The following is a 19,468-nucleotide window of genomic DNA, read 5'->3' on the forward strand; positions in this document are numbered from 1 at the left end:
GGGCTCATTGCTCTGTATGTGATACTTGGATTGTTTTTTCCCCATTCACTTCAATATGTATTGAAATACATTTGCATCTTCCTTTTAAGTGTTAAATCTGGCTCATCAAGTCCTTCTGCAGTTCTTTGAAGCTGGCCTTTGTCCCTGCCAGTGTGAATAACTTAGCTTTACCAACAAACTTTTTCACTTCCTTGCTTTTTTTCTTGCCTTTCTTTTGTTCTTTTTTTTTCCCCCCAGGTTGTTAAGAATATGCTGAAAAGCAGGAGGCCCAGCAAAATTTTGTGTGTGCGTTCATTTTCAGAAGCAATTACTTTTACCTCATTTCTATCCTTTAAACAATTATTTATCCATAATGGATTCCATTGCCTTTTGATTTCTTTAAAAGACTTTGTAGACGGACTTGACTTTCAAAGGTCTTTTGTGTATGGTTATTCTTATTCACATCCTGGTTCAGATGCCTAGAGAGAGAGTGTGTGTGTCTGTATTTTTGCATATACATAGACATACAATAAACATCTTGGTAATTCTTAGTATGAAACTAAGCTCTTCTCTCTGTTTTAAATTGCATTTTAGAGGTGGTAATTGTTTTACTGATGTTTTTCCTTGATGACTATAAACTTGTAGGATTTAGAATTGGGTTTACTGTGTGTCTTGTGCAATGTTAAGCTTGTGATTTGACCCAAAGTGTCTCTCCAGAGCACGCTGAAGTCAACATAAATGTCAGGGCTTTAGAATGCCTACAGGGCCTGCTGACAAACTACCACATCCATTCCATTGTTTTCCTTATTTCAGAGGCTTGATCAGAGACGTGACCTTTTTTAAAGGATTTGTGTCACGTTATGAACTTACGTTGCTCTCCGTTGTTGGTGAAGGAGAAAGCTCTTAATGGAAAATGTTTATCGCTGTGTTTCTGTGTTTTGCCTGTGCTGGCTCCTGTCTCCAGCTGCTCAGAGCTGCCTGTTCAGCAGTGCAGAGCCTGCAGTGGGAGCTGAGCAGCTCTGAGCAGCATATGAGCTGCACCACTTTGGGCTGCGCGTCGCTGCCATGGGGCGTTTCCTTTGGGCTGGAAGTAGAGCTTTCAGCTGTAACGTGGCCTGGATATGTTACTGAACACTGAGTGTTTTCCCAAGCCTAGTATTTTTCATCCCTGTTTCCTGTCTACTTTATCCCTGAATGCCTCTTTATGACGTCCAGGAAACACCAGTCACAGAGCTCATGTGCTTTGTGTTGCTGCTTAGTGCTTGTCAGGACGATCAAAATGGGGAACCTGCTGGAGCCAGTGTCTCATGATGTACAAATGTCCTGGCAGCTGGAGAAACAGGGACTAAACTGGCTCTTCTTTCTGTTTCGCTTTTCCTCCAGCGCCCTGGGATGCCATCAGGAGCTCGAATGCCCCATCAGGGGGCTCCCATGGGTCCTCCAGGCCCCCCATACGTCGGAAGCCCCTCCGTGCGACCTGGGATGCCCCAGACTGTGATGGAAACAACAAGAAAACGCACTGCACCACAGCAGGTCCAGCAGCAGCAGGTGCAGCAGCAGGTGCAGCAGCAGCAGCAAGCCACCCAGAACCGAGCTAGGAGGTGAGTGTTCCGGGAGAAAAACACGGGAGGACAATCTGAGGAAGAAAAAGCGGTATCTTTTTAGAAGTAGGTAAGACCTTTAAGATCAAATGAGACAGAGTAGAAGATATACGTATTGTCAGTTTTTTAAAGCAGGAAAAACATTGGCAGATTTTACTTTTTACTTTGTTTGTGAATGGTCTTGAACAAACTGACCTTCACTAATGTCTGATTTTGCAGTTACACTGCTTTTACCTTGCAGGTTTGTCGGGCCATGAATCATTTGAGTATATTTAGCCTTTAGAGTTAACGAACAGTTCTCTTCTAATATAGTACAATTATTGTATTATTTGTTACCTGTTCTGTATTGTTGCTCTGATTCTGACTGGCTAACAGAATAGTTTGTAAATGAGACAAGTGGAAAGAATTTTGGTTGGTCATGTGAATATGGGTACTATGGTCACTCAGGAGAGTGGCCATAAAACTTGCAGTTGTCCCAGGCATTCATACATATAAAGTAAAGAAATATGCGTAGGAGGTAATTTCATAGAATTAGAGGGATTTTAATAAGGAGTTGTCTTCTTTAAATATGCTTGCTTTGTACGTTGTTGAGTGCATTCTCCCTTAAATAAGTTAGCTAATTTCTTTTTGCAACTTATTAGACCTTAGCAGTCTGGAGTATTATTGAGTGTGGTCCAAACACATGCGGTCACCTAGGTGGGCTGCCTTTTGCAAAATCATTATAGGTGTATGTACAGCTTCAGACAAGTGTTCTGGTAGTGTCATGGAATCCAGTTGTAGGTAAAACGACTCTCTAAGCTCAGTGCTTCAGGAGCCCTGCTCTGTCGAGGTTATATGCCTTGGATCAGCAAGCCAGACTTGGGCATACTTGTATCTGGGATGCATCTGGAAAGGACACCAATCTTGAGAGTATTAATACATTATGGTTGAAAAAGATTGAACACAGAAGGATGTGTGTGAGTGCAGCATATGAGCACAAGCGATGGATGTGTGTCTTGGAGGCCTTGCCCAGCACCAGCCAAAATGCATGTTCCACAGCACCTCCCAGGATACTGTCCAGGAAACTGCACAAAATAATGCCCAGCCTTCAGGCACACAGGGTGGATATAACGTGAAAAATTGCCCCTGCTGGATAATTAAGGTAAACTTTATCACTAATTAGTTTCCAGGGAGCATTGAAGGACAGTATTTTCTGAAAGTTAATGGCCTAACTCATGGAAGAAAGCAGTTCCCCTCCCCAGTTCTTAACTGCAGTGCTTCTGATTTAGGATCCAGCAGTGATCTCTACTACCTTGAGCTCAGCTCACACCAATGCTCCCTGGGTACTCAGGAGAGTTTCTCTGTTTCTTCTGCCATGCCTTCCCTCCAGATAACATGTTGAATGTTTTCCCTTTGTTTGTTTCCACCTCCCTGTCATTTCTCATTCTGTTTTTTCAGGCACACTTTTCTGGCACCTTGGGTCCAATTCTTGGAGTAATTGAGTTCTATGTCTTCTAGCACGAATGGGCCAAGAAGGTTGTACTTGTCCTTTCTTGGCAGGTTTGATGGAGACAAAAATCTCATTTCTGTAACAGACTCTTGAAGAAATGGTTGAGACCCAAGTTGTTTGGGGATGTTGGTTTGTTACTTCCTTTTTAACTGCAAGCCTGTGGGGTTTTGCAGGTTGTTGCATGTCCCGCTCCCTTTGGGAGGCTAGGACTTGCTCAGCCTTTACTTCCAGATTCTGTGAAGTGTTTCAGTGCAGATTTGATTTTGTGGGCTGTGGAAGGTGTTGGAGGTTCACACCGAGTAACATTCCAGTCCCATTATTCCTACACTTTTAAAAAGGGACATTGTTCACCTATTAAGTTGGTTGTAACTGTATAGATGAATTTTCTGCCTCCAGGGAAGGATATAGTTTGCACCTCCAGGCACAAAGAGTTCCTCAGCCTTGGCTTATATGGGGGTGGGGAAGACTCTAAGAATCTGGTATTTCAGGCCAGGCTTATTATTAACAAACATAGGAAGAGAGTATGTCACACCAGTGCGTGGAAAGACCTTTTATGTGGACATGGCTGATGACTGGCTTCCTGTATGAAGACAGCAGGTGCTTTGCTTTCTCTCATTTGTCTATCATAGATGGAGTGATTCATCTCCTGCTTAAGGTAAAGGCTTCACAAATTACAGAGGTGAAGAATAAGGCCTGAATTCCCTCTTGGCCCTGTTAGAGAAAGCTGGGTGACAGGTTTGGTGGGCACAAACGGGTCTTAGAATCTGAAGAATTCAAAAGACAGTGTATTTGACAGTCTTTGCTACAGTATCATTTCTCAGGCACATGCACATTTGTGTGCATGTACAGGAGCACAAGTGTATTTTTCAAAGCATAGATATGGAAATGTGCCTATGTATGGGTATGGAAACAGTGTGTATATACACTGCAGGCACACATACATCTTCCCTCATGTGCATTCATAAAGATGAACAAATATGGAAACATCAGGCCTCTTACCTTTGCACATCACTCGTGCAGATCCGTTACAGTCAAACAGATGTAAGTACATAGGGAAGTGTGTGCATGTGTGTGTGTTTTCATACATCATATGAAATGCACACATATATGTGTGTTTGCCTCAGCACTCGATTTTGGGCATGCTTGAACAAATGTGTGTGGTCTGTTTGAACAAGGTCACGTGCTGTTTGCAGGCACTCAGCCAGATGTGCACACGCACAAGGGTGTCTGTGCACACCACACGAGACTGTCCTGCACGCTCGTCTGTACCCAGAGGCAGCGTGTGCACATGCACTTGCATACGTTGCCACCCTGCACCACAGAAGGTGCTGTGATCAAAGAACTTGCAGACTTCTTTCCAGGATGCATAACAGACAGCCCTGATTTGTTCTTAGCTAACTGCCTCCCCAGGCTGCTGAGAGAAGGGGTCTGAGGTCCTGGGCATGGGTGAGGCCCTTTTGCTGATGCATGCACAGCTGTGCACCAGCATGTGGAGATGTCAGGATAATTTAGCAGGTGGCCTCGTTACTCCTAGATCTGTCACCATGGTAACGTGTTTTTTTCTTTAAAAAATGTACAGTGCCAAGAGGAGGAAGATGGCTGACAAAATTCTCCCTCAGAGGGTGAGTCGCTTTCATTTCCTATTCCCTTCACAATCAGTTCAGCATCTAAGTGTAATTAGAGGGATTTTAGAAAATTCTTTCACTTTTTGTTTAAAAATCTAATTAAAAAGTAAGTAGGCAGTGGGTGAAAGTCTGGAGAGCCAGGCTGGGGCTGGGCTGGGGGCTGGGAGCGTGGAGCAGCCTGGCCTGCGCGGCCTCGCGCCTGGGTTGGCCGAGCCAGCACTGCCGCTTGCTGGAGGGACTGCGGTGCTGGGCCACCAGGCGATGCCTGCGCCGGGGCCCTCAGGTCTCCACCATGCTTTTGATCCATTTTTGGGGCTGCCCAAACCATGGTCCAGAGCACAGCTGTGCCCGAGGGGACAGGCTCGGCCTCGGGTCTCTGGCCCAGTAGAGCTGCCAGGTTCTGATTTTTGTGGTTGTGTCCCAGTAGGACTGAAGTGCACCCGTGCAAACAACAGAGTTCAGGGGTCTGTATTATCTGGAGAGTTACTAATTCTCTTATCCCTGGGGATATGTCTAGCTTTTGGTGTCTGCCTATGCTTGATCCTCAATGCTTAAATCTTCTAATTCCTTTCTAAACACTGAGATTTCTCTCTGCTCCCCTTCTCTTTCATTATTCCCAGACTTTTCCTTTCCTTTACCCTGTTCAGTACGGTTCCCCAAGAACCTGCTTGGTCTCAAAAGGCGACCTTCCTTAGGCTTCAAAACACACACCCTTGTCATATCCTAGTCCCAGTTTCTTTGGCTGCTGGTGCTGTTTCTGGGCTCAGAATCCCTTGGATAGGTGTGCCCTTTTACTCCACATCTTTTTCAAGCTTACCTCTCCACTGCTCATGTGAGCCCAAACTTACTGACAGGCTCCAGAGTCTCTTCTGTTACTGTTTCACAGGTGCCTTCTACCAGCCACCAGAGGAGGTGAACCCACTTTGGTACTACTGGTGTCATGTTATTACTTCTTCTCTTGTCATTCCTGCCATCTTCTGAAAGCAAAGCCTCTCATAGGTCAGCCATGAGATCTCTCATGCTGCAGGCTTGAAAGGACCAAGCTACCATTAAACCCAGACCTTTGAACTGATTGCAGCCTCCCTGGTATTTGATGTTGAAGCCTCATTCCTGCTCTGCTGGGGGTCTGTACTTTCTTATAATGAAAGCTAAGTGTCTTGTACTGTCAGTTTTGTCTGTCCCACACAAACTGTTTTCACAGACAATGATACATACTGGATGGTGAGGCTGTCCCTGGAAATATATATCCATTTCAAGGCACTTTTTATTTTATTGTTTTGAGGTTTTTGGTTGGCTGGTTGTGGAGGTGTTTTATTTTGTTGGTTTGGTTTTTTGTCTGGCGCCTTTATAAGATGGAAAGGTCTCATAACAGAGATAACCAAACTTTTTTGGCAACAGAAAGCCAGTGCCTGTATTTGTCAAGCCCATAATAATTCTTTCATAGGTAGAGCCTTATTTTGGTATGTCAGAAATCTCTACAGGTGCTTTCAGAACCATGCTATCACCAAGTCTTCTTGCCTCTCAGTACCTTTGTTGGTGTCAGCCAGTAGTTTTAACTGATGGAGTGATAAAGGCAACACAGATTGCTAAAGGTCTGTCTGCAATGGGGTTTTATCAGTGCAGCTGCAGTGCTGGTGTCAATGATGTGATGCTCTGTCTGGGTTAAGGTTCTCTGTTAGACTGCTAGTCAGTGTGTCAGAAACCCCTTACTCTCACTGTCTGTGGGATGAGGAAATCCTGTCCTGTCAAGTGGAGGATTTGCACTGGTTGCTGTGGAATTCATGTGAAACACAGGGTAAAACTTCCAACTTTCTGGAACTACTTCTGCAGTGTTTTCCAGCCAGTCGGCATCTGTTACCCACAGACTTTTTGGAGACTCTTGCTTATGTTTTCTGGGAACTGCACAGGAGAGAGAGGAAGATGTTAAATACACTTTACTCTTTAAAACCACCCTTATGTAGTAGTGGAAAAGGAGATGGGTTCTCAGTGTTCCTTGCTTGTGGTAGTGACTCAAGCAGTTGGCACAGATAACCCACAGTTGGATTTCCAAGCTTTCTGGTCAAGCCTGTTGCCATAGTGCTGGAGCATATCACTGGTCAGTAGGGTCACTCAGCTGCTACAGGTCAGCTATCTGAGAAGGATTTAATTTTGCAGGAATCTAATGGTGTGAAAAATTTAACCCAGCAAACTATTACACATAAGAAAACTGGATTATGGAACTGCATGGGACCTCCTGGCACATCCAGTCTGGTTCCCTCTGTTATGGAAGCCATGACACAATTACCACCTCGAGACTAGTTAGATTCCTTACTTCTCACTTACTTAGATCTGGCAGCTTGGGGTTTTTTTCTATTTTGTTAGGCAAGGCAAGTCTTTTAGGTTGACAAGTAAAAGGGGCTCCCCTCTTGAAATCCTTGCAGTTCTTTATCTATTCCAAGTTAAATTCATCTATTTCAAACCTTTTTAAATCTACTTCTCAAGAAATTAGAACTATACATAGTATTACAGATTACTAGTATTACCAGTGGTCGTTCTGTGATTGACTCAAAAGTATTTCTGCTTTCTATTATTTGCAATTGATGAATTCCCATATTAGAGCAGGAATTAGACTGTGAGGAACACGATGCTGTGCTTTGTAATGCTATATTTCATCCCATTTCCATTATAGAGTTCTGAGCTTCCTTACCTTCTCTGTACTGTCCTCTGCCTTGTGATGACAATGCCACCCAAATTTGTCATTATTAAGTTTTGTTAGCATATTTCTCCTTTTGGTACAGGAACTATTAATGAATGCATTTAAATAAAATCAGTCTCAGAAGTGGTCCGTGAGGTGCTTCCTGCTTAATACTTTTTTCCTATCCCAGTTCTTTACCATATATAGTTCTTGTTGTAATCTCCATTTTTCAGTCTTAAGCAGTGGGTCCCTTTATGACTGTATGTCAAATGCTTTACTTAAATGCAAGTCGATTGTATCATCTGCATCTCTTTTGTCTAAAATGCAGTTTTAATGACCACAAAGACTTGGTTAAGCCCAGGCTGACATACTGTAAGGAAACAAGGCCTAGTATTTTTTATAGTGTATTCGACATTAACTCTGGTTCTGTGCAGCAGGATGTTTCCCACCCCATTTTCCTCACCTCTGGATCCTTCCCATGTTCTCATGTCACTGAAACCCTCATTCAGTTTTTGAGCAGTTCACAGGCATCTTCATTCATAGCTGGGGACCTAAATCCGTGGAGCCGATGTGGCCTTTGTGACCCAAGTCTAGCAGTTGAGCCTCAGTTTTGACCTCAGGCCACAGACTATCTGTAGGGAAACATGACTGCACCTCAGATTGCTCCTCTTCTTTCTCCAGGCCTTGCCTTCTAATTACTTCTGGTCAGTCTTATTTTCTCTTCATTCGGAGTCATTACATTTTTTCCCAGGAACTGTGGCTGTGATTCACTATTCTGTTTCTTCAGCTTCCTTGCCTACCCTTTCTGATGCAAGAATCTAAGCTGAGAACCATTCTGGCTCTAGAGCTGCGTGTCTCTGCTTTTCCTGTTTAACTTGCCGAGTGGAGTGCAACTTTGAAACAGCAAACTGCTCCTCCTTCAGTGGCATGGCATCTCTCAGTATTGGCCGCTGTTCTTCTCACTGGGGCCCAGATTCCTGTGAGGACTTTTACTCTAGTTGTGCTGACAGGTTTTTGTACAGCTGTCCTCCCCTTTCATCCTCTCTCCTTCATTTTCCTTTACACAAATATTTAGTCAACTTCTGCTGCTGCTGTTCACCGACCACCATGTGGGATTCTCTGCACAGATCCCATGCCATAATAGCTGTCCTGTTCTGGTTTAGTCACTGCATGGCTGTTGTGCACCTCTTTTTTCGTCTGAGCCAACCAGAGGTGAAGAACACCTGGATCTGCCATTCACTCAAGAAAGAAATGGTCGGGAATGTGATAATCAGTGGTAGCCTTGGATGTAGCAACTGTGAAATAATGAAGATCAAGATCTTGCAGGGAATGAGGAAGGAGAATAGCCACGTACAGACCCTGGACTTCAGAAAAGCAGAGTTTGGCTTATTCAGGGAATTGAATAAGTAGGTGTCATGCCTTGGGAAGCAGCTTGGAAGGGCAAAGTGGCCCGGGGCAGCTGGCAGGTCTTTAAGGATGTTTAAGAGCAGCCTGTGTTGAAATGCAGGAAAATGAGCAGATTTATGAGAATCCCAGCACAGGGAACTCACAGTGGTGGTCCCAACATCAGAAGGTAGCGTACGATGTGGAAGCAGGACAAGCTACAAAGGAGGAGTTTAGAAATGTTGCGTGGGTATATAGGGAATGGTACTGGCAAAGTCAAAGCTCAACTGTAGTTGAGATCTTCAAGGACATCAAGGACAAGAAAAGCTTCTACTATTATGTTAGTAATAAAGGCTGACCAAGGAGAATGTGTGCCCATGCTGAGTGGACTGGGTGACACAGTGACAACGGAGACAGTAAGTCTGAAGCACTCAAAGCCTTCTTTGTCTCAGCTTGCATTAAGGATGTCTCCCATACCTTGTGATCAGTGAACACATCCAAGAGGAGCAGCTGACAGTGGACAGGGTTTGAGCCACGTATTTCTTGAGAAAACTTGATTTGTACAACTCCATGGTACCTAGCAGGCTGCAGCTGAGGGAGCTGAGGGAACTGGCCCATGTCCTTGCAAGGCCACTCTCTCACACATAATAGTCTTGTATCCAGGCTGGGGCATTTTGGTGTAGATGGTCTGACAACCATCTGGTTTGGTGATGGGGCTTAGAGCGTAGTGGCTCATGGTTGTACTCGTCCAGGAAGACAGTGACATCAGAGTACTGCAGGGATCTGTCCTGTCAGCTGGTCAGTCCAGCATCTTTGTCACTGGAGGAGGCAGTGCAGCGCTTGCTTATAAAATCTGCGGATGACACCAAATCACTGAGTGGGGAAACTGGTCAATATGCTTGTGGACCAGCTGGGGGAATGAACCAACAAGAACTTTATGAAATCCAACAACTCTCAAAGATGGAAATTCTATGGTAGCTTAATTCTAAAGGAGCTACCAAATCTCTATTTATTAGTGATTTTTTTTAAAAAAAGCAAATTGCTGAAACTGTTTTGTTTGTCCTGCTTAGGAAGTGAAGAATGCAGCTCCAGTTGTTCCTGCCTAGGTCCAATTTTATTTATTGGGCTTTTTTCTGAGACCTTGGAGGTGCATGACAATAGGATGAGAGGCAGCAGAAACACACTGCAACACGGGCAGTTGACTCCCTATAAGGGACCGCTTTAAAAAAAACTCCGACAAAACAAACATATGCTAGTATCAAAACATGGGAACAGGCTGCCAAAAGATGCTGTGGGGTGTCCATCCTTGGAGGTATTCAGAGCCTGGCTGGACAAGGTCCTGAGCAAGCTGATGTGATTTGAACCTGTTTTGTGCAACAGTTGGCCTGCATGACTTGCAGAGGTCCTTTGGATCCAAATTATTTTGTGATTACTGGGGTTTAAACAGTTGTCTACACAAATCATGACTTTGCCAGATATTCAATGAATCCTTTGTGTGTTTGAGGACTATTCATCAGCATAATTCCAAAGGCTCAAACAGTTTGGTCCCAGGATGTGGGTGCCCTTGGTCTTGCCTGCTGTCGGAGGGCACTGTGATGGGGGCTTCCGATAGCAAAGAAGCAGAGACTGCCTTAACACCAGAGGCTTGGGAAGATCAAGGAAGGCTGAGCTGCAGATAGACTTCTTTAGTAGACAGCAGGGCTCCTGTCAGGTCTCCACCTGAAGAAGCTCAAATTCCTTCAGAATTCAGTATCTTACAATGTGACATTTGTGGCAGAACGGTTTATACTCAGTCAGCAGGAAAGGTTTGATAATGTAGTCATGCTGGAGGTCAGTGAGACTGACAGAGACCTATTCCTTAGGTTTGCTGATATCCGTACTTCACCTCAGGATGCAAAGGAAAACCTAAACAACCTCCTCTAGAAAACTGTCTATGGCAAAAATGCACTTTCCAGATTCTCTGTTTTTTGATGGCAGAAGCTGCAGAAATGATTATTCTAAGTTTTTTTTTCAACAGGCAGGAATCAAGAGCTAATCTGTTTGCAGTAGGAGAATGTTGGAGATCTGTTCTGTAATCTGTCCGTGTAGTGTTGTGAATGTGGGAGATGGCTTTGTCCTGTGCAGAAATGTAAAATTTCACATCTGTTCCTCCTTACACCTCTGGTCTTGGATCTGTCAGGTGCAATGAGCGCAGCTCAAGAAAACCTCTGTCTCCAGCTTAAGCTCAGATTTTCTATCACTGACTCTGATTTTTTCCTGTCAGTTCCTATCAGTATTCTGTCTGTTCTTTATGGTCTGCATACTTGTATATCAGCTCCTAATAGCTGTATTAAGAGGTCTTTTTATTTTACTAGAGAGTGGCAAGCCTTCTTATGAAGACTCTGAAAAGAAGGAGCACATATTTGATCTTCTGGGAGGAAAAAAAAAAAATACTAGTTTATTTTTAGTGTCATACAACTAGACAATCTGAAGTCCAACCCTATCATGAGAACTTACTGCTACTTTGTTTTGCTTTTGGTATACAAGACAGACCTTAGAGTATTGAAAATCACTACCGATGAAGTATTCCCTGCAGTCATTGTCAATTTTTTTCAGTATTTGGCTACACTCACTCCTAAAAATTTTCACCTTACTTCTGAACTGAACTTAAACAATTTCAGGATCATTATGTTGTCACTTTGATAGGCAAAGAAACTATTTTTTCTTTCTGTATAGGTAGATACATACTCGTAAGTGAAGCAATTGATTTGCTTTATGGAACTTTGTGTTATAGAGCATGTTTTCCTGTCTCCTAATATTCTCAATAGCTTTTCTCAGAATTTTGTGGAGTTTTCTTGAGTTTGTCAGTAGATTTCTTCATTTATGACTCTAGTCTTCTTTTGGTGATTAATGTATTGCCAAGCATGGCAGTAATTGTAAAATCCTTAATCTTGCTCCAGATGTTTTTGCTCATGTATTTAGAACTGCACTGACCTGTTAGGCTACAGTGTTATTCTGGACTATTGTTTTCTCCCCTACCATTTCCAAAATCCTTTTAAGATTTCCCTGGGAAGCAGTGAGAGTCCCCATGCTGTAGCTATGCCATAGAATCATGGAATCACAGAATGATTTGGGTTGGAAGGGACTTTAAACCTCTTCCCATTCCACCTCCTGCCGTGGCCAGGGACAGCTTCCATAGACCAGGTTGTTCCAAACCCCATCCAAACATGCCCTGAACACTTCCACGGTTGGGGCAGCCACAGCTTCTCTGGGCTTTACCTTTATTGTTTTTGATTGTACAACTACTTTTAATAATTTGTATTGTTTTCTTTCTCCCAGTTTGCCATGGTATGGATGCATATCCTGTGCTCTTCTTTTTTTCCTGATTTCCCCATCCTGTGTCACTTGTAGATTCTGCTTCTTACATTCAGGTTACATTATAAAAGCCCCAGCACCATTCCTGTTCTTTATTCCTGGCATCTTTGGCTCTTTGTTGCTGCTCATGCAGATGACTTCGTTAACTTACCTGCAGTGAGTTTGGGTCACCGTTATTGGCAGCTGTGGTCTCACCAGTACCCGCCCATACAGCTAAATTGCTTTACTGGGCATTCCACTGCATGTGTTCAGTGTTGCAGCTCAGTCAGCAAACTCAGAAGCAGCCCTTTCTGAAGGGTCTTACAGTCTTTTCAGGTTCTGATGGCAGGAGCAGAACTTCACCTTTACTGTATTAAGCTGCCATCCTGTTCCTGCAGCCTGTCAGGGTCCCTCTGAACAGCCCTGCTGCCCTGACTGACGTGGGCTCAGGGCCCTGGGAGGGCTGAGGCCAGGACTTATCCAGGAGCAGTGAAGCCAAAGACAGCACACAGTGCCACGGCCTTCTCCGGGGCTTTGGACACAGGGGCAGAACCAGACCCAGACCTGGGTTTTCCTGAGCCTTCCTTCTGTTGCTGATCCACTTGCAGAAGGCTTTCTTCTTGTCTTCCCTGGCCTGCAGCCTGCTGTCATTGCCTTCCAAGCTGTTATACTGTGGCAGCTGTAGAAGCTATCCCATGATGTTGTTCATGTCCCAGAATTTGTAGTGGTGCAGCTGTTCCCTAGTTTCTGCTTCTGTCTTGCAAGCCTTGCACATCTGTTTTACAGACAGGTGTGGTGGGGCCTCCACATTGTGCTGTTTCTACAAGGAAATCGTGAAAGCCTCTTCCATCATGTCATTCCCTCCACACTCTCCTCAGTGCCCCCATTTGCAAGTTTGCCATTCCTTTGTCACCACCAATAAAAATAAACTTTTGGAAATCAAGGATAAAAGTGCATAATTTAATAATAATCTGTTCTTACTAATTTTTAAAAGTTTAAAACATTTGTATTTTCACAATAAGAAAAAAAATAACCCCAACATCTAGAAAGACACTATCTTACTAATGTTATTAGTAATCTCTTCCAGTTATCTCTGTAATTCTAAGATAAGGTGTAACAGACATGCTTCAAAACCTTAGCCAGTGAGATGCTGCTAATAGGTGCTTTCCGGAGTTTTTTTCAAACAGATGAAGACAAGAATGGAGAATTCAAATGTCGAAATATTCTTAACACATTTGTAGTTAGAACTTTAGTAGAAGAGTGGAGACTTTCACGGAGCTATGAACTTTTCATTTAGGGCAAACCATGCAAGAAGAAGGACCACCCAGATAACTGGGGTTCAGTTACCTGTGAAGAAAACTGAAAATTAATTATGTACTACTGGCTGGGAGTGTAAGAGTACCCTTATCTTTTGGAGCTAAGGTATACCAAAACCTAAGAAAATTCTTCATTGTGATGTGATACTGCTGGGGCTCTCCTTTGATTTTCCTGAGGGGAAATTGGGAAAGGATATGAAATGGGAACATTATCGTGTCTCTAAAAGATTATTCCAATAGTAGAGTGAGAAACCAAAGGACTGTAAGAGCTGCCAAAACTGGCCTGAGTGAACCTTTGGTCCAGCCCAAAATCCCGTCTTTGCTGTGACCACAACACATCCCTAGAGAAGAGTACAAACACAGCAAGTACAATTCTTCTCTCAAATGCTTTCCCAACCTGTGGCCATTTGCAGTTCAAGGAATTATATGCAGTATTGTCTTTGGCTGATTTTAAAGTGTGCTTTTTAACGTCTTATAATATTTAACATGCATTTTGATTATGGGAATGGAATAGGAAATACCATTTCACTTTCATGTGGTAAAAGATGTAAAGGTGTGGAATAGAAATATTTATTGAAGATTACTGCTGTTTCTACAAACTTACTAGAAACGTCATTAGATCCTGGCTCTAGTACCCTGCCAACCAGCTGGGAAGGTTGTATCACCTGTGTGGTACAGCCTGTATCCTAAAGGCTGTGTAGGCCTCTCCCTGCATCACCATGAGACTGGGGATTCATGAACTGACTCTGATGGAACTCAGTGTTAAAGGCCTGAAACTCTTTTCTCAGTCCAGAATTTTTAGTTGACTGCAGTACACCACAATTAATTTCCTCAGGCAAGGAACTGAGGAATCTTTTCATCAGTGTGGGATGGGATAAAAGCACTGGGGTATTTTGTTGGGTCCAGAGGTTTGTACTCACTGGGAGGAAGCACCGCTGTCCTTTGCAAGCTATCTGGCAACTCCTTGATGTTTCCAGGGGAATGCTTGCTCTTCGTGCTTCGCTCTTAAAAATGTTCGTGTTCCTTTATTATTCTGCTAATACTAACACTTTGAGAAAGCATATGAGCAGTTAGAAATATAATGTCAGTTAAAGCTGAACAGCGTTTTTGACTCTGTGGTTTGGGTTTCTCCAAAGTGTCAGTCTTGCTGTAAACAGGGCAGGTATCTCAAAACAAACAAATAGAGTAGGTTGGAAGAGACATTTATTTGATAATCTTAATCAGTCTAAATACAGCAGGGAGCAGTTGTTCATCTTCAGGCTGGAAAAGAAAATTATTAAGAAAGGGATGACGAAAAACTGTAACATGTATGGAGAAGGTGCCTAGGGAATGCCTGACCACTACTGCCCCAGCCGTGCACAGGGATGGCATCAAATGAAGCTCAGTGGTGGCAGGTTCCAAATGAGCAAAAGGAGGTAGTTCCTCCCACACTGCCTGGTGAGGTTCTGAAATGCTGAGCCTCGAGCTGTTATGGATGCTTAAAGGCAGCAACTTTCAACTACTGTCAGAGATGCAATGCTAGAAGAGATGACTGTTGGGATGAGCTCGTTCAGGAGTTCTCATGTCCTTGCAGAACACAGTGAACAGATGTGTGCCTGGTGTCTCTCACATAGGTGTTTGTCTCTTACAACAAATTTAAACTGTAGACTTCTGATTCTAAAGCAAAACAGGAATACCAACTGACTTTTAATTCCTATAGAAGTATTCTAACAGTTAAATGTATTATTTAAAAATATAAATATATTAGTTATATAGGTGACAGTTAGGGTGAGTATTGTAGAAATAGACAAGGCAGTCCCATAGATTTATTTTAATTATTTACAGTTCCTTTCTTATATGGTTTGCCTGCATGAGGTATTCCAAATTAAGAGCGAACTTTTTCATTTAAGGGTATACTTGCCCATTTCTAAGTTCAGATCATGAGGTCTTCCTTCCAACCTACTTCATATTCCCTTCTCTACTGACTTCTCCATCAAACAGAAAATAAAAAGGATATTTGTCAATAGAACTAACGTAGTTTAGCTAATGTATTAAAATATCAATAAAAGTTGGCAGGATCATAGGTTGACACCTGATAGCTGATCATGTGGAAACTTTGGTGTGAAGGTCAATTCCACCTCAACCAGGAAGATGAGCTGGCAAAGGCTGGCATCCTATGTGTCAGTTTTTACTTACAATGGGTAACACTTGTTTTTTTAACATCAGATGAACATCCCCTCTTTTTTTAGTCTAGAGAGATGCAGCACTCTTTTAGTTTGAACAGGACAAATTTACTGGACTTTGGATTGCTGACAGCAGTGGCTCCTGGGCTGCTGGTAGCTAAGCCTCACTTGAAAAAAAGCAGCTATGGTTCAGGCCTTGTGAATCTAGCTGGGGTCTTCCAGAATCCATTAGCTTCAGTTCTGTGCTCCCACTCTTCAGTCTGTGCTTGTCCCATGCCCCTGAGACCTGCCTCACTGTCTGGGAACTGCTGGAGGGAGAACAACTCTGGGCACATCTGTCTGAGGGCATGGAATGGGTCAGTATTGCTGCTCTGGAACATGGCAGATTCGTGCTTCCAGTGCTTGGATATTCCTTGCTTCCTTCTCAGATCCGAGAGCTGGTTCCTGAGTCCCAGGCCTACATGGATCTCTTGGCCTTTGAACGCAAGCTGGATCAGACCATTATGCGGAAGCGTGTGGATATTCAGGAAGCGCTGAAGAGGCCAATGAAGGTATGTTGTGAAAAATTTGTAGATTGTGTTGAGTGGGGAAATAGTTCTTGTATTAAATGGTGAAATGATCTTTTCAATAAAAGTCCTGTTACAGGAATATTTTGGAGTGGGTCAGACAAAGCTCCGAAGATTCAGCAGCTGGGGATCAGCATGCATGGAAAAGTGGTAGAGAAAATTCTGTGGTTATTGCCAGCTCTAGCTTCTGAAAGCCTTTAATAAGGGGAATAATAGCTTAGGGATAAATAAACACTGATTTTGAAATTTTGTATCAGAATGATTAAAAACAAGAAAATAAGAGATTAGAGGGTGTGCTGAAGAGATGTATTAAATTTCCAATTCTAATTCAGTCAAAAGCTGAACTTGTGGAATAACTGAACATATGATGGGAAGAATTACTTACAGAAAAATTGTTAAAGATCCTGCAAAAATGTACACATATCCTGTAAAAGGATTATTCATGTCAGAAAAAGAATGGATGACATTTTCTGCAGTTTCCATTAGATCAAGTCCAGCACATCACTCTTCATAATATCCCACTGAAATGGTCTTTTGCTTAGTTTTTTGAGTCTATTCAATGGAATCATGGAAAAGTTTAGGTAGGAAGAAACTGTGGAAGCTATCAACCTCCTGCTCAAAATAGGGTTGCTCAAGGCCTTGTTGAGTTTTGAAAATCCATAAGGATGGAAGTTTCACAGCCTCCTCAGGCAGTCTGCTACGATGTTTGTCCACTCTCATTGTGAAGAATTTCTTTTCACACCTTAAATTTAAGTTCTTTTGGCTGTATAGGGTGCTCATAGTCATTCATCTAGTAAATCCTGTAGTACAGGGATAGCTGCAAAGGGTTTTGCCGACATTCTTGTTTGTACCAGGGTGATGGGTGTCAGCCCAACTAAGATCAAGATTCTGTTGTGTTTGTCACTGTACAGGTATCTGATAAGACATAGAACGCTTTAACTCCTGATGTTTTTCCAACTGATATATTGAAACAGAAAAAAAGAAACAAGATCCATTAACATACCTAGATAGGCAGGAAACTGAAATGTGGATGGCTTAAATCACAAGTTCATTGTCACAAAGTGTTGTATATACTAAATTGGACTCTCAGAAGGAGTAATTTGTTGCAGCTTCTTGATATGGGCAGAACATTATTTTAAACTAGCCAGGAATGTGGACGTGTTTAAAAATGATTGGAGACTTGGACTTGCATTTATAATCTGTTTAGTCTGCGGCAAAGTCTTTAATTAGGGAAGTAACAGGTACGTGAAGTCCCAGCCGTAAGCTGTGCAATGGAGATATTCAGGATCTGGAGTGGGGAACAATATAAGAGACACAACACTACAGAAACTGTAGACAGAAAATTCTGTCTCCACCTAGGGTTCAGCAAATACAGTTTAAATATCAGTTACTCAGTTACTTAACATCTAGAGAATGATCAAAGAGATGTTTTTCAAATTCATGTATAAATAGCCCTAGCATGTAGCAGTTGTGAAAGTCAAGACCTATCAAACTAGAGCTAAGTCTAGATAAATATGGGTTGTTCTGATGTTAAGTATTTTCATTTTATTATAGTTGGAGCATTAGTAACAGCAATGAAAGTTATCCCTGCATTTCCATCTCTTATCACAGCTCTTGTAATTTTGAAGTATTTGCCTTAAAACAGTGATTCCCAAACTGGAGTTGTAATCGTGGGGAAAATTTGAATTTGTCTGAGGTAGGGAATATGCAGGACTGCAAACTGGAGACTGTCATCTAGGGACCGTCACTCTTTCACCGGGGACTGGTGTGGGACATTGAGTTCACCAGACCTGTGTATAGTTGCAGTTTCTCAGACCAAATGATCTATTCCCAGGTTCTCCATTTTTAGCTTAAAAACAAGTAGTAGCATCAGACTGCCATCACAGTGTCTCTCTCCCTGGTTCTGTGAATTGAGATTCTTTCCCTGCTTTCAGGTTTTAAGATGACTGAGGAATTGCTCTCGGATTTGCACTTTTTCTGAAACATTTCTGACGTAATTTTGTGTGTTCTGCTTTTTGCGTTGTGAGATAAGGAAAATGCAAACACCTAATCTCCTTCTTTAATCAGTCTATGTTTTAAATATGTCTTTCAAGTTCATTAATGGTTTGTTTTCTTAGGTTAAAAATTCAGTTCTCCCAATCACTGTAGAGGAAGATTTTTTTAGTGCACCTAGCTTGTTCTTACCACCCACATTGGCTCGTTCTTATACACCTCCTCATTCTCTCCTGAGAAAGTACAGTATACAACTACCAAATAAACTGCTATAGTGGATTTTATAGACTATTGTGCATACTATTTTCCATTTTATTCCTCTATAACCTCTGTTTCACTTTGTTTGTTGGTTGTTTTTGCTGTAGTTGTTGAAGTTTTCATAGAACTGTCTTCATGTGTTTTTCACGTGTCAGTGCAGTTTTGAACTCAGTAAATATTGTCTAGCTCCTTTTAGTATTCATGATACTTGTGTAGTCTACCAAGTCAGTGATTTTTCTGCTTTGGGTTGGATATTTTTAAGGTTTTGTTCAATTTTTTTTCATTAGTTACCTAACTAATTTTGTTTCTTCTACAAACTTTGACATATCTGTTTGCTGCTGCTCTGGGTGAGAGACGCCTCTCTATTCCAGTTCTGATATGGACATTCTCCGTGGAGCTGGACGTCGTTACTAACTTGGTTTTAGGTGGACTGTACAAGGCAGCTAGAGCCTGGAGACTAGGAGAAAGGGAGACATCTAAAATACTCAGATTTGAATAAGGATGTTATTGCAGAGGATTATCTCGGTGATGAAATGTCAGACTTCTGAGGAAACAGACACAGTTCCTATCTGGATATTGGGAGATATGAGGAAAGAAGGAGTTTCCAGGGCAATGGGAGAATGGAGATAATTTCTTTGGAAATTGAAAGAAGAGGAAATGGAATGAGCGATATAAACCTGAAATATTAGTAGAGTATCTATGAGGAACTATTAAGTGAAAATGCTGTTTATGAAGATTATGAAGACTTGCAGTTCTGCGAGTAATCCAGGTGGGGAGAAAATTTAGGAATGGTTCATAAAATGGACAAGATAATTTGAAGAGTTGTGAATTTAGAAATGTGAAGTCCTTCACAAGTCTACCACACCAAGCAGAGATTCTGGGTCATTAAAAAAAATAGGTATTATGACAGAGCATTTTAGCAACAGAAATCCCGTGGGAAAGGGTGGAGAAAGAATATAGATTCCCAGAAATATTTTTCTGCCTATCTACCTGTTCTTACCTGTGCCGACCTGTCATTTTCTGGACTCATGGCACTTTGGAAGATCCTGTTCCCTGTCAGTGCATACAACTGACACTCCATTTCTGTCAA

The 19,468-nt window shown here is 42.4% G+C and overlaps 1 protein-coding gene across 8 annotated transcripts in view; it reads left to right on the forward strand.

Annotated features, from left to right (window-relative positions):
* The window catches only part of SMARCD3 (SWI/SNF related, matrix associated, actin dependent regulator of chromatin, subfamily d, member 3), a 72,658-nt gene that overhangs the window by 35,444 nt on the left and 17,746 nt on the right, over positions 1 to 19,468 (forward strand). For all 8 annotated transcript variants that reach the window (XM_032713046.1, XM_032713038.1, XM_032713053.1 and 5 more), the window contains 3 exons: positions 1,363 to 1,580; positions 4,649 to 4,691; positions 15,991 to 16,113. In XM_032713046.1, coding sequence (XP_032568937.1) covers positions 1,363 to 1,580; positions 4,649 to 4,691; positions 15,991 to 16,113 — 384 coding nt within the window. The remainder of the gene's footprint in view (positions 1 to 1,362; positions 1,581 to 4,648; positions 4,692 to 15,990; positions 16,114 to 19,468) is intronic.

This window comes from Chiroxiphia lanceolata, chromosome 1, assembly GCF_009829145.1.
Source record: "Chiroxiphia lanceolata isolate bChiLan1 chromosome 1, bChiLan1.pri, whole genome shotgun sequence".
In the NCBI taxonomy this organism is placed as follows: Eukaryota; Metazoa; Chordata; class Aves; order Passeriformes; family Pipridae; genus Chiroxiphia; species Chiroxiphia lanceolata.